General features: G+C 36.4%; 1 protein-coding gene across 1 annotated transcript in view; it reads left to right on the forward strand.

The window, feature by feature from the left end:
* The first annotated feature begins 7,090 nt into the window (after positions 1-7,090).
* LOC309653117 (uncharacterized protein) overlaps positions 7,091-15,382 on the forward strand; it is a 68,927-nt gene continuing 60,635 nt past the window's right edge. Inside the window, exons 1-2 of the mRNA XM_082447488.1 lie at positions 7,091-11,487; positions 13,200-13,305. Of these exons, the coding sequence (XP_082303614.1) occupies positions 11,412-11,487; positions 13,200-13,305 (182 nt within the window). The 5' untranslated portion in view covers positions 7,091-11,411. The remainder of the gene's footprint in view (positions 11,488-13,199; positions 13,306-15,382) is intronic.

The following is a 15,382-nucleotide window of genomic DNA, read 5'->3' on the forward strand; positions in this document are numbered from 1 at the left end:
TATTGGAGTAAATAAATAAATGAATGACTATATGAAAGAAAGAAAAGAAGGCGGAAGAACAGGTTTCCTAAAGTAGGAAGAACTATATGAACTTTGTGTGGCCCTTTTAACCCTGCATCTCAATTATTACGAAGAAGATGTGCTCTAAGAACAAGCACACTAAATGCAAAACATTTACCAACATCTGGTAATAATAACTGTCAATTATGAGTTTCATGACAGTTTTTTAATGGAAAGTGTAGATGATTTTTCAGAAACAAAAAAGGCATGTTCACAACACATCAAACTGTCAAATCTGGTTACTGCCCAAGAGTAGGATTGGGAGAGAAGGTAAGGGATTTGGGGTTTTACTTTATACACTTCTGTATTGTTTGACTTTTTTAAATTAGGAGCATATATTACCTTTTTATTGGAGTATAGTTGACTTGCAATATTGCATTAGTTTCAGGTGTACAGCAAAGTGATTCAGTTATACATATATATATATATATATATATACATATTGTTTTTCATATTTTTTCCATTATAGGTTATTACAAAATATTGAATACAGTTCCCTGTGCTATACAGTAAATCCTTGTTGTTTATCTGTTTTATATATAGTAGTACATATCTGTTAACCCCATACTCCTAATTTATCCCACATCCCCTTTGGTAACCATAAGTTTGTTTTCTATGTCTGTGAGTCTCTTTCTGTTTTGTAAATAAGTTCATTTGTATTTTTTAGATTCCACATATAAGCAATAGCATATAATATTTGTCTTTCTTTGTCTGATTTACTTCACTTAGTATGATAATCTCTAGGTCCATCCGTGTTGCTGCAAATGGCACTATTTCATTCCTTTTTATGGCTGAGTAATATTCTATTGTATATATGTACCACATCTTTATCCATTCATCTGTTGATGGAAACTTAGGTTGCTTCTATGTCTTGGCTATTGTAAGTAGCACTGCTATGAATATTGGGTTGCATGTATCTTTTCAAATTATGTTTTTCTCTGAATATATGCCCACAAGTGGGATTGCTGGATCATATGGTAGCTCTATTTTTAGTTGTTTAAGGAACTTCCATACTGTTCTCCATAGTGGCTGCACCAATTTACATTCCCACCAACAGTGTAGGAGGGCTCCCTTTTCTCCACACATTCTACAGCATTTCTTATTTGTAGACATATTACCTTTTAAATTTAAAAAAATACCCAAAATAAAATATGTTTTTAAAAGTTCAGGGCTGTGCTACTGATGCCATGATTTATCAATATGCTACTCTACAAAAATGTATTTGGATAGTTGTTTGTAATCCAACTTTCTCTGTGATATTTAGATATTTGGGAATGAAGTGAAAGTATTTAGCTTCAAATATTTGCCTTATTCCTTCCTTCTGTTTCTTTTAAATATGGCTTGCTAGTACTTCCTTTACATCACTGAGTCAATAGAGAAGTCACACTAAACAGATACTGAAGCAATGTAGTAAAGGGCTTGGAGATGGGGGACCTGGAGAGATGTTGTTTAAGGGTAAAAAACTTGCAACTAATAGGTAAATAAGTTCTGGAAAGCTAATGCACAGCCTAGTGATTATAGACAACAAAACTGTATTATAAACTTTAAAGTTGCTAAGAGACTAGATCTTAACTGTTCTCAAAAAAAAAATGAAAGGATAATTATGTGACATGATAGAGGTGTTAGCTAACACTGCTGTAGTGATCATGTTGCGATATATAACTTACACAATGTTGTATGTCAATTATATCTCAATTTAAAATAAAAGAAGAAGCAACATGGTAGAGTGAGAACACTAGCTTTGAAGTCAGAGGATCCTCAGTTTGAATCCTGACACTGCCAGTTAATAATTTTGTGATGTTAGAAAAATTGTTTAGTCTCTCTGACTTTCATCCTCTTATAAATGTGCTAATAGTATCTTCCTCACAAAACTGTTATAAAGAATAAATGTGAGTTATGCGAAAGTGTCTAGCATAGGACCAGGTGTTCAATAAATGCCAGCTTTCTTCTCCACTTTGTTCATTAAACAAATATGTACTGAGTACCTATGTGCCAGACATCACTTTATGCACTGGGAATACACTGGTGCACAAAGCCAGCGTGGTCCCTGGGGGACACAGACATTAAATTATATCTATCTGCCTAGAGAAAAAGGTGTGATATGTACTGTGAAGAAGAATCAAAGGGTGCTATGAGAGAGCAGCACAGGGTAACCCAATAATTTGTTGGGTTTTCTTTTAACGTGGAAAAGTAGGTATCTTCCTTGGGAAGAAACTGATTAGGAGTTGGCCAGGCAAAAATGAAGGCAAAAGCAAAAAGAGCCCTGTATTGCTTAAATCTGAAGCATGATTTTTCTTCCTTCCATTTGAAGGTAGAAAAACAGGAAAGTTTTGTGTGTGTGTGTAGGGAGAGAAAAAAGAATGGAGAATTGCCCATTGGCTTATGTAAATGGTAGATAACATTTCTGAACTCTGCACACTTGAGAACTTATCTCAAAGTCAATCTGTAATGAGCCCGTAGGAATTTACTTAACCAAACATCTACAGTAACATAACATGCAATGTACAGATTTCAGATGAAAAACCATATGTATGTATGTGTGTATATATATATATATATATATATATATATATATATATATATATATATATATATATATCTTGTAGGAAAAAAACCCCAAAACCGTGTTTGAATGCTCAAGTACTTTTCAAATCTTTTTACTAGCAAACTGTAAGTTTTCTTTGCAATGTATCAATGCCATGAAACTTGCAATACTAAAACTGTCCTTCCACATTCCAGTCAATTCCTTCTTGAATTATTCCATTGAAGACCTCACCGAATATGTGATCCATTGCTAAGCAATGCCTTAAATTTGTATGTGTGATTTTCTTCAAAAATTGTGAACTGCCTGCTCAAGGTTCTTAGTGAACTCTGAAGGGAAAGAATTGCTTGACCCATGATGTAGTTTAAGAGATTTAAGTATGCCTCACTCATTGTAATCCTGTGTTGCTCCTGGTCTTAAAAAATCCCTTCAGGGCCTAGCACAGGGCTAGGTACCTAATAAGTTGCCCAAGACTTGAGCAAACCTCCAGAGGCTGAAATATCCAATGATGACCTTTATTCCTCTCATTACAAATTTCACCCTGCTGATTATTTTAAGCTGATGTATACCATTATAGGAAATTATTCACCATAGTTAAAATGACTCATGAATCAAAGTTCAAAATTATTTTGAAACATTGGAAAACAGACTCAGGGAGTATTTTAATTTATCAACTCAACTTCCTCAAAGTCTGCCATTTTATAATTCTTTAGTGAGGTATTTTACCAAAAGGAGAAGATAAAATTAAATTAAAGAGCGAATTAATTTTTGTTACTAACTTGCTGATTCAGATTCCTATTTAGCTTATTGTGATTTATTGTGTGATTTAGAGCCAAAAGACTTGAATCCTAGTCCCAACTCTACATCTTTACTAGTTATATAAATTTGAGAGGTTATTTAATCTCTTTAAGCCCTTCCTCCACCTCACCTGCTTTCTCATCTATAAATTGGGGATAATATTTGCCTTACCTCAAAGATGGTTTTGAGGATCAAAGAGGATAATGCATCTGAAAGTACTTTTTAAACTTTAAAGCACTATACAAATGTAGGTTTTATTATTATTATTCATAGTATCAGGTCTGAAAACAGAAATGTTAATTCACATTAGCCCCTAATCTAAATTGTGTGATTTGATTGAAGGCATTAACTTCCCTGAACCTCATTCTCACCATTTGTAAAACAAAGCAGCTTACAGTTTTAACATTTTGTGATCTAATGATCTTAATTTCCTCCATATCCTGTTGGCAAATAACAGAAAAACTGATACTAAAAAACAAACAAACAAAAAAACTGAATTGTTACTGAATTTTTTCAACCCATGCCATAATGTAAGTTATTTTATATCATTGTCTTGCGTTGCCATTTAGTAGTTACATAACTCTTTTGCATGAATAAATTATTTTAATTCCTCCTGTTTTCTATAATTATAAATGATGATGAAGCAAATACTGTATGTATATTACCTTATATGGAAAAGAGTAAATTAATCTCTTTGCATTACACAAAAATAAACTGAAAGAAATAGATATTTTAGGGAGCTTTTGAAGTAAATAAAATAAGCTTGTACCAGGAGCAAATATTTCTTCTGTGCTCAGAATTAAAACTCTAAAAGTATATGAACTCTAATGAATGAGTATTCTATTTCAGTAATAACAACATAAAAGTTATTTGAATATATATGTGTGTGTATATGTATACACACACACACAAACACACAAAGTTTTCTCCCAGTGGAAAACTTAAAGACAGAAGTCTTTAAGACATTAAATCAAAAAAGAGAAATGTTTGGCTCATAAGAAAGGGAAGAAATGAGTGAAGGAGAATGTAGAAATTTGGAGATTAGATTGAATAAAGGGGAAAAGCATTCATTCAGTTAAGCATTTATTCATAAAATTTTATTGATCATCTACTATATGTCAGACAGATATTACATTAGGCTCTGAGGAGACAAAGATGAATAAGATAAATCTCTGCTCTCAAAGTTTTCAGTATTATTGGAGAGATAGATAGATGATAGGTAGATAGATAGATAGATAAAAAAGTCGGTGTAAGTGCTGTGCTAGAGATATGCAGAGGCTGCCAAAGGAGCAGACAAAAAGAACATCTGTTTCAAACTGAAGGGCCAAGTAAGGCTTTTTGGAGGAAGTGACATTCTGAGCTAAGTTACAGTTGAGAAATAGGGGTTATTCATATTAAAGGAGAGTGGGGTGTATTCCAGGTAGTAAAAGAAGCCTTTATGAAAATCTGGAGATAACAAAAAGCAAGGAGGATTCCAGAAATCTGCAACTTGTTCAATGCTTAGAGTGTGAGGGAAGGAGGAGTAGCAATACATGAAGTTGAAGAGGTCAGGGGGAGCCAGATCTTGAAAGAACTTGGCATGACTTTGCTAAGGAGTTTGGCTTTATCCAGAAGTGACTGAAAGCCATCGAAGGAACTTAAGCAAAACAGTGACAAGTTTTGTGTTTTAGAGATAAATCTAATGAAAAGAGGAAAGAGCCAAAACTAGTTGAGAGATTGTTACTTTAATCTAGATTTAAGAAAAAAAAAAAGAGGTTCTGAAGTAAAGCTGTGGAGAAAGGGGGGAAAGGGACACATTCAGGAATTCTTTAGAAGGTAGAAGTGAGAAGACTTGGTGACTGACTACATGTGAGGATGGGGGAGATGGTAAGTCATAGGAAGATCCCTAGGTTTGGGGCTTTAGTGAGTAGATGGATAAGAGCAAAGTTTAATGAAACATGACAAATAAGAAGGGAAAGGAGCAGGCAAGGAAGCAAAATTATGAGTTCAGTCATAATCAAATTTGAGGTATCTTTGAAATTTCCAAGCAAAGATATTCAGTTAGCAGTTCGACATCTGGGCTGGAGATAGATTTAGACCTACTTTCAAAGACATGGTATTCGAGGACACAATCACAACGAGGTTACTCAATAAAGAGTATAGAAGGTGAGAAGATTAAAACCCCAATGATAGAGTCCTAAGGAGTACCAATGTATATAGACTAAATGAAAGAAGAGAAGCACCTGAAGAAGATTGAAAAGAATTGTCCATAAAGGTATGGGGAAAGTCAGAAAGATAGTGACATCACAGAGGCCAAGAGAGCAGAGAGTTTCCAGAAGGGAGTGGTCACCAGTGTCAGATGCTGTAAATGTTCTCAGGAGATAAAGATTGTAAAGTACCCACTGGATTTAGCAACAATTAAGTTGTATATAAACTTATTGAGTACAGTTTCGATTTCAGTAAAATGAAGGAAGTGGAATCAAACTGCAATAGGCTGAGGAATGGATAAGAAGTGAAGGAGTAGAAGCAATGAATGAGTGTTACTCTTCCAACTAGGTGTGCTATGAAGAAAGAAATAGTGATAACTGAAGGGGCAATGAGCTTGATGGAGGTCTCTCTCTCTCTCTCTCTCTTTCTCTATTGACATATTTTCTAGCTCAGATTCTTTCGCCAGCCATGTCCAGTCTAATAATAAGCCCATTAAACGTGTCCTTTATTTCTGTTACAGTGTTTTGCTTTGCAGCATTTCATTTGACACTGTCTTAGTGCATCCATTTTTCTGCTTACCTGACCCATCTATTCCTCCATGCTGTCCACTTTTTCCATTAGAAGCTTTAGCATATGAATCACGATAATTTTAAATTTCCAATTTGATAATTCTGAAATCTCTGCCATATCTGAATCTGGTTCTGATACTTGTTTTGGTTTGCTTTTCAGACTTTCTTTCCCCTGCTTTTTAGCATGTTTTTTTAGCATGCTAATTTTTTTTTTTTTTTGGAAAACTGGATATAATGTATGAGGTAGAAGGAGCTAATGTAGGTAGACCTTTACTGTGAGATATTATGTTTAGCTGGAGTTAGGCTGTACTTACTGTTTGCTATAGTTGTGGTGTCAGTGGCTAAAATGTCCTCTAGTGTCCTTGTTTTTGCCTCCTACTGTCTTTGGATTTTCCTAGAGACTCCTTAAATAAAGTCTGTGACTTGCAGCTCTCTCAGTTGTAGTCCACTGTTATTATACTGCAACCCTGTTGATGTGGCAGTAAGGTATTGGGGAGGGGAAGCATTCTACAATCTTGTGATTAGATCCCATTTTGTTAGTGGGCCTGAGTCCTTGGGCTGTGACTTTCAGAAGTATTTCTTAGTTGTTTTTCACCTCTTGTATCTGAAAAAGGAAAACTATAGGGGGCTGGAGTTGCCTAAATGCCCTTCCCTTAAGTCAGATAAGGCTCTGGTAAAGTAGTTTCCCTTGAGGGCAGGCCTTTGTTACAGAGAAAAGAACTCTATGGACATTTCAAAGTGGTTATTTTCCTCTGGTCATATTTCAGTATGATTACTTTTCCCCTCCACCTGCCCAAAGTATGAGAAATTTTCCTCTGATCTTCACCATGAGAATCTGGTGGGGCTCCTGGAGTTAAAATTAATGAAAGTGTGCCCACCCCCTAGACTGGGCCCCAGGAGTTTTTTAACTCTCCAGCTGGTGGATGTTCAGCCTCCAGCAATTCTTCAATTAGCATTTAAGTGTTTCTACCAGTTACTGGCTCCAGTGGCTTCTATTCCAGATAAGACAATCTGGACTTTTATTTTCTATGTTCGCCTGTCACTCTAGTTTTGGGGGCAATGACTTGGCCTGTGACCTCAGTTCTCTGATGGGTCTAAGAAAATCACTGATCTTCAGTTTGTTCAGCCTTTTCCTTGTTGTAAGGATGGGAGTGATGACTTACAAGCTCTTCACATATGGGAGCTGAAACCAGAAGGCCATGATAGCTTTCTACTTTCCCCCTGCTTCTACCATTTACCCTTGAAGTATTTTCTCAGTAGCCAATGTGATGCTTTTAAAAACTTAAGTCATATAATTGTAACCGAGCAGGACCCGATGGAGCCTTCTCAGAGCAGTACCCCTCCATGTCCTCCACCTGCTTCTTGTCTATAGAAAAACTGTAGCCTCCTAAGCTTCCCCGAGTTCCAAAGAGTACATTTAATCAGAGAAGTGAGAAAATGCAGAAAAAAAGGAAAACAGTCAAGCAAGGCAAAATAATAATAGTTTAGCCATTAAACAAAGTCAAGGACATTTAGTTCCTCCTCAAGGGCTATAGATCAGTGGTCCCCAACCTTTTAGGCACCAGGAACCAGTTCCGTGGAAGACAGTTTTTCCACGGATGGGGATGGGGGATATGGTTCAGGCAGTAATGCGAGCGATGGGAAGAGATGGGGAGCAGCGGATGAAACTTTGCTCACTCACCCACTGCTCACATCCTGCTGTGTGGTCTGGTTCCTAACAGGCCGTGGCCCGGGGGTTGGAGACCCCTACTATAGATAATATTCTGAGCCATGTCTTTTGAGCTGTTTTGCAGATACTGAAAGCCCCACCAGGTAGAAGTTAACAGTATGCTGCCCCAGACCAGTTGGAACCAGAAGGTTGATGATGTTGACTCCTGATTACCTCACCACCAACCTATCAGAAGACTGTCCATGAGCCCATCACACAGCCCACAACCCCACTCCCTCACTCTGTCTTTATAAACCTTTCCCTGAAAACCTTCAGAAAGTTCAGGTCTTTTAAGCACTAGCTGCCCTAGACTCCTTGCTTGGCACCCTGCAATAAATACTGCACTTTCCTTCACCACAACCCGATGTCAGTAGATTGGCTTTACTGCACGCAAGCAAGTGAACCCAAGTTTGGTTCGGTAACATGATGTCATCCTGTTCCCTTTGCACAGAATGCCCTTCAGGTAGAAAACCTCGTGACTCCTCCCTTAATTCCTTTAAATCTCTGCTTAAATATCATCCTTGCCTTCATGAATCTTACCTTTTAATTGAGGGAGACAGAAATAATCTGCTAACAAAATGTATAGAATGTCAGATGGTTATAACTGTTATGAAAAAACATAAAACAAGGAAGGAAATTTGGAAGAGCTGGTGTTGTGGAGGTGATGCAAAATTAAATTAGGGTGGCCAGGGAAGGCCTCACTTAAGAGTTGACATTTAGCAGAAACTTGAAAGAATGAAAGAGTGAAACTTTTGGATATTTGGGGTTGGAGAATTCCAGGTTGAGGGAACAACAAGTACATAGTCCCAGAGAAGGAGAGTGCCTAACATTTTGGAATAACAGTAAGGAGGCCAGTGTAGTGGTTTAAAGCTCAGTAAACAAGGAAGCAATTAGAAAGATATATGGTTATAGTATGTACAATCTTAGTCTATTGTAAGAATTTGAGGGGTTGGTTTAAGGGGAAAGATCAGAAGGGGCTTTTGGAAATAAGTTTGAGACACCTATTACACAACAAAGTGGAAATGTCAAGTAGGTTGTTGGATATTTGAGTCTGGAGTTTTGAGTGGTTTGGAGTAGAGATAGAAATGCAGGAGTCATTTGCCTGGGGTGAGATGATGTCTCCTATGAAGTGAGATAGAAAAGAGAAGAGGTTTAGCTATAGACCTGGGTTAAGAAATTAACAAGCCAACAGAGACAACTCCGAAGGAATGGCCAGAAAACTAAGAAGAAAAACAAAAGAGAAGGATGTCCTGGAACCCAAGTAAAGAAAGTTTTTCAAGAAATAAAGAGTAAGCAACTGTGTCAAATAGGTATGGTGGGGTGATCAAAATGGGACACTTATGAGAGTGACAGATAACAGTATTAATAATCATGTGGGTAGAACCGGCTAAAACCATGACTGTCCTGGGCAAACTGGAACACACGGTCACCAAAATAAGTCATGTAAGTTGAGAATTGAGAATTGGCCATTGTATTTAGCATCATGTTAATCATTGGTGAGCATGCTAGGAGCAGTTTTAGTGGAATAATGAGAAGAAAGTTTGACTGAAGTGGGTTCAAGACAAAGTGGAAGAAAAATTGGAGATAACAAGTCTAGACATCTCCTTTGAGGAGTTTTGCTGTTAATGGGAGTAAAGGAAAATACCTGGAGAAAGATGTAAGGTCAAGGGATTTTTGTTTGTTTTTGAGCTGCTTGGCATGAGAGCACGTTTATTGATGGGAGTGATCCAATGGAGAGCCAAAAATTCTAATGCAGAAGAGAGAGGGAAGCATTGCTGAGCAGAGTCCTTAAGTAGGCAAGAGAAGTTAAGAACGAACGTATGAGTTGATAAGCAACGTTATCATTATTATTAAAAATGTTATTGTCACTCATTCCTTTCAGTACAAAAAAATCTTATTGTCTTAGAAAGGATAGAGATGAAGAAGGGGGACATTAACTACACCCATAGTAAATGAGATAAGTTAGCTGAAATATTCTCTTCCCACAACTTGTCTGCCGCTGTGCTTCTGAAGTCTCACCATATGGCAGGTCTTTCAGTGGTCCATGGTGAATTTGCTCCATATTGACTGGAAGTTTCAGGAGAGTAGACTTTGGTTTAATAGAAGGACTAATACTTCTGGCAGAGCTGGCTGCTTCCAGAAGGTCTGAGTTACCTGTCACCAGAATGTTTAAGCAGAGCACTTTAGGGACAATAGTAATCTATAAATTCTGAACCAAGAGAAGCTGAGATTCATCTCAAAGGCCAGTGTAATTTTGTGAAGGGAATTCTGGCAGAGGTTACATAGAGTTAGATTCTACTACTCTCTGTGGTTCATAACCCTTTGTATCTTATTTCTTACTAAACACTCAAATAAGGACTTGGTTCTCATGATAATAGAAATAAATTTTAAAATTCCCATTTTTCAAAGATGGGTATATATATTCTCAAAATATTGTACTAATACCATGAAATACCTATTTTACTGCTATAAGTATTCTAAAACAAGGAGATTATTTTTCAAATGAGATATAATTATTGGAAACAAATAAATTATAGTAGGTCAACGTGGCCAGGTAGATAAAAGATTATTTGCATTAACAGGTGGCATGAATCACCCTGGAATTCTCATTCTCATGAAAATTCCATTTTATTGGTTTCCAGGAAGAAGAAGTGGAGAATAAAGTACAAAATGCATACATTCCAAGCAGGAAATAGTACATAAAATATATTTGCCAATAGGTAAGGGAAGTAGTAGAATTTGAGATACACAGTGGGTAGAAGGTTAACAACTTATCAAAATGACCTAAATGGAAAATATATGGTAGGGAATGTTAGCAGAATGTGAAGTGACATCTTGGCAAATGTAGACCTGAGGGAGAGAGAAAGAGAGACAGAGGGAGAGAGAGAGAGAATGAATCTTAACGAAAGCCTGGTGTCCCAGCTGGATTACATCTGTGTCTGTTGCCCTGCCTAATACTTCCTTCCCTGTCTCCTCCTTATTTTCTCTTCCTGGCAACTCTCCTTACCTCTGTTTCACTCTTTCTGTCTTTTTCCACTTGCTTTTTTTTCTCACTTTTTCTTCATCTCTTCTCCTTGCCAATGATACTCAATGATATCCTCAGATTACTGTTTAGCAGTCCTGGTGGCTATAAGGTCAGAGATCTCTGATTTGCACAGGGTTGAAAACTGCATTCGTAGCAGTATATTTCATGCATAAGATGTGGGGGATTTTTTGGCAAATAATAAAACATGATGAAACCTAGTACAAAGATGAACAAATAGTTTTTACAAGTAACAAATGCCTGTGACTAAACACAAGCAGTATACAACTCATACAAGTCATGTATGTTCTATATATAGGAACTATAGATGTGAGGAACCAACAAGTGTACAACGAAAAAGTTATCTAGTAATTTATGCAGGCTGGAGGAGAAAGTTCAAAATCCATGCTCACTTATCTCCTATATTAACCACTCACAGTCTCTGTTCGCTGATCTTCTCTCATAATTGCAGTAGTCTTTAAGTGCTGCTGTGAGGACTGTTTGTATTTCTGTCTTACTCTCACGATGGTGGATTGCACGTTTATATTGACTCAAATTTTGTTCATCTCCTGCTGTTTTCTGACTGTACATTGTGCACAACGTAAGAAATTTTTTAATTGCTTTATTTCCATAGGTTGAAGATGTAAAGAATTCATTAGATATTAATCAGAGAAGGAATCAAGGCTGCAGTAGGTAGCCTAAGGGACTAGACAGAACTCTAAGCAAAGGTTCTATTGTTAAAAATTCACAAACCTGAAAGTATCTGGTTCTTTTAAAAGATGTTTATTCTTAGAAGGGATAAATAATTGTTTTATCTTGAAGCTGACATGTTTGTCTCTGATATCTAAGATAAGTATGAAAAATTCTATGGACTACCAACTAAAATGTTTACTTGCATCAATATTAGTGATTGTTTTAGGCTATTTATATTTAACACTTTGTTTCTTATAATATATAAGGTTATACTTTATTTTTCAGAAAAATTTCGCTCTGTTAACATGTCCAATACAAACAGGTACTTACTTGACATAATATAAACCATGTGAATCCCTATAAAAGGAAAGAGATATCCAAAGACATAAATTATATAATCATATTGGTCTGTAAAACGGCCTAACATCTTTGCCGAGACCAGAAGTACAATTCTTTTTCAAAATATTGCCTGTTGAAATTTCTCCAAGCAGTACCATTTGACCCACTAATTCTGGTGAGGGATTTTTGCAATGTTAGTTGGTACTTAGATGGTCAGTGGTGCATTTTGGTCAACTGAAATGGTTTCCAGATTCAAAGAAACTATTTTAAAGTACTGTATTTTTCTGATGTCACCCTTTCATTTATTTAAAAAAAATATGTTTATGTAGCAAAATCAATGTGTCATATTTTACATTAGGAAAAAATATGCTCTCCAAAGGGCAAACAGTTTTCTTTTGGATTTTATAGGCCTGATCTTATTGGAGCTGTTTTCCCTTCTTGCCTGTCACCTCTAACCTTGGGACTCGGGCAATCTGAAATCTCATGCTTATAGAATCTCTTCCTTGTGTTTAGGCTGGTGGAGGGTCAAAATAGTTTTCCCTTTCTTGAAATTACAGTTTCTGTGCATGTTTATAGGTCCTGTGACTCCAGATAAATTTTCCTACTCACTGATTTTCAGACTCTAGAAAACCTTTTCTCAGTCCAGATTTCTGGAAGGGGTACTGCAGCCATATCATTGACAGAATGACTCTCCAGGGTAACCTTAGAAATACCAGAAAATCATCAAGGATTGGGGCTGAGGTGTCTGCCACCCCCAGTGGCCTACTAGTAGGGTAACTAATCCACCTGTCTCAACCAGAACACTTTGAAAGTGAAGAGAGCAGTATTAATATTTATTCCAGGACAAAAGGCATAAACTGAAACTGCCCTTGCAAACCAAGATGTATGTTGGTCCTATCTTTGGATATATTGTTTTGTCTTCCCTTAGCCAGAGATGATTCTCAAATTTAGTACAAAAGAACTTTATTTCAAATGTTAGATAGCCTTTGAGCTATAATGCCGTGTAGTGACTGTTTTTAAAGCCATGTTGTAAAAATCCATCAGGTACAAAATAACAGAATGAAATCACTTGTATTGTTCATCTTGATTTTTGGAGACTGGTACTTGAAAATACGATATTTGAACATTTTCAAAGTACAACAAAGTTATTTTCATTTTTATGTTTTAAGATTCTTTAACATATAGTTTTTCTAACATGTAGAACTTTTCACATGTGTATTAGCTAAGTTTGAAACATTTGTTCTATATTGTTGAGGGATTTTTGAATGTTGTTATTTACAGCCGATTGTACATCTGTGACTGACTTTGATGATTGTCCAGGGAATATAACACATTTCTGTCCAGAGAATATTATTTGTGCATGCAAAGATGGAGAGCCTTTTTGCAAGTAAGTGGTTATATATGCTGTAAAAGCAAAGTACAATATACTGTAAGTAATAATGCACTTTGTTTTTGTTTGTTATATTCAACAATGCAACACTTCTTTTAAAATAATATTTTAATCAGAAATAACCCCTATACAAATAGCACAGTTATTGTAGATTCCCTAAAACAGTTTAATCTACTGTTCTAAAAACAATATAATAAAATTTAAAAGATTAACTGAGACCGTTTTATTAACTTTAAGAGATTAGCATCATTCAAAACAGCTTTCCTCAGACAGACTTTTAATAGATTAGTTATATATATTCATGGATAAACTATTTTGCTGTTCTAAAGAAGAAGAACTTAAGGTGTGCCTCATGTTATGCAATAGCAATAATCCTGACATGTTATGTGTAAATAAAGTTTTTTTGTAAATCAAGAAATATTTTAAATGCACTGTGGTTCCCCCTCTTTGTTTCCAGGTTTGCTTTTTATAAAAGTGTGTATTCTTTGATATGAATTTAGGCAGACTTTCTACTTTGTTCTAATCAAAAAAATGAGAGTATTTGAGCAAAAAATAGAAGGAGACCTAGGAAAAAACATAACACAAGAATAAGAAAGCATTCATAAGTGAGAGAAAGAGAGGATAGGTGGGGATGGGGCAATAGTGAAAGGTTTTCCTGGGTCCCTGCCTCTTAAACTGATAGTAAGAAAACCAGGAGTAGGCAAAGGGACCTGAGGTTTGAGAGAATTTTGTGTTTGGAGAAATGTGACTAGTTTGCTCTGGATATATGGAATAACAGTATTTGCAGTTCTTCAAGTGCACTATTTTCTCTCTCACCTTTGGATGTTGACATATACTACAACTTCTCCCTATTACTGTTCATTCACCCTCCCTCCTCTCATCACAGCTCTTCTTCCCCTGGTGAATTCCTACTTAAACTTCAAGAGTAAGCTCCATCATATTTCTAACATAGCACTTAAACTACTCTACTGCAATTTCTGGGTTTCTTTCCTCTCAATTTTATTGTATTTTTTAAAAACATCTTTATTGGTGTATAATTGCTTTACATTGTTGTGTTAGTTTCTGCTTTATAACAAAGTGATTCAGCTATATGTATACACGTATCCCCATATCCCCTCCCTCTTGCGCCTCCCTCCCACCCTCCCTATCCCACCCCTCTAGGTCATCACAAAGCACCCAGCTGATCTCCCTGTGCTATGTGGCTGCTTCCCCCTAGCTATCTATTTTACATTTGGTCATGTATATATGTCCATGCCACTCTCTCACTTTGTCCCAGCTTACCCTTCCCCCTTCCCGTGTCCTCAAGTCCATTCTCTACGTCTGTGTCTTTATTCCTGTCCTGCCCCTAGGTTCATCAGAACGATTTTTTTTTTTAAGATTCCATATATATGTGTTAGCATACGGTATTTGTTTTTCTCTTTCTGACTTACTTCACTCTGTATTACAGACTCTAGGTCCATCCACCTCTCTACAAATAACTCAATTTCATTCCTTTTTATGGCTGAGTAATATTCCATTATATATATATGTGCCACATCTTCTTTATCCATTCATCTGTCGATGGACACTTAGGTTGCTTCCATGTCCTGGCTATTGTAAATAGTGCTTCAATTAACATTGGGTTACATGACTCTTTTTGAGTTATGGTTTTCTCAGGGTCTATGCCCAGTAGTGGGATTGCTGGGTCGTATGGTAGTTCTATTTGTAGTTTTTTAAGGAACCTCCATACTGTTCTCCATAGTGGCTGTAGCAATTTACATTCCTACCAACAGTGTAAGAGGGTTCCCTTTTCTCCACACCCTCTCCAGCATTTATTGCTTGTAGATTTTTTGATGATGGTCATTCTGACCAGTGTGAGGTGAAACCTCATTGTGCTTTTGATTTGCATTTCTCTAATGATAAGTGATGTTGAGCATCCTTTCATGTGTTTGTTGGCAATCTGTGTATCTTCTTTGGAGAAATGTCTATTTAGGTCTTCTGCCCATTTTTGGATTGGGTTTTTTGTTTTTTGATATTGAGCTGCATGAGCTGCTTGTATATTTTGGAGATTAATCCTTTGTCAGTTGCTTCACTT

This window comes from Balaenoptera physalus, assembly GCF_965194825.1.
Source record: "Balaenoptera physalus genome assembly, chromosome: X".
In the NCBI taxonomy this organism is placed as follows: domain Eukaryota; kingdom Metazoa; phylum Chordata; class Mammalia; order Artiodactyla; family Balaenopteridae; genus Balaenoptera; species Balaenoptera physalus.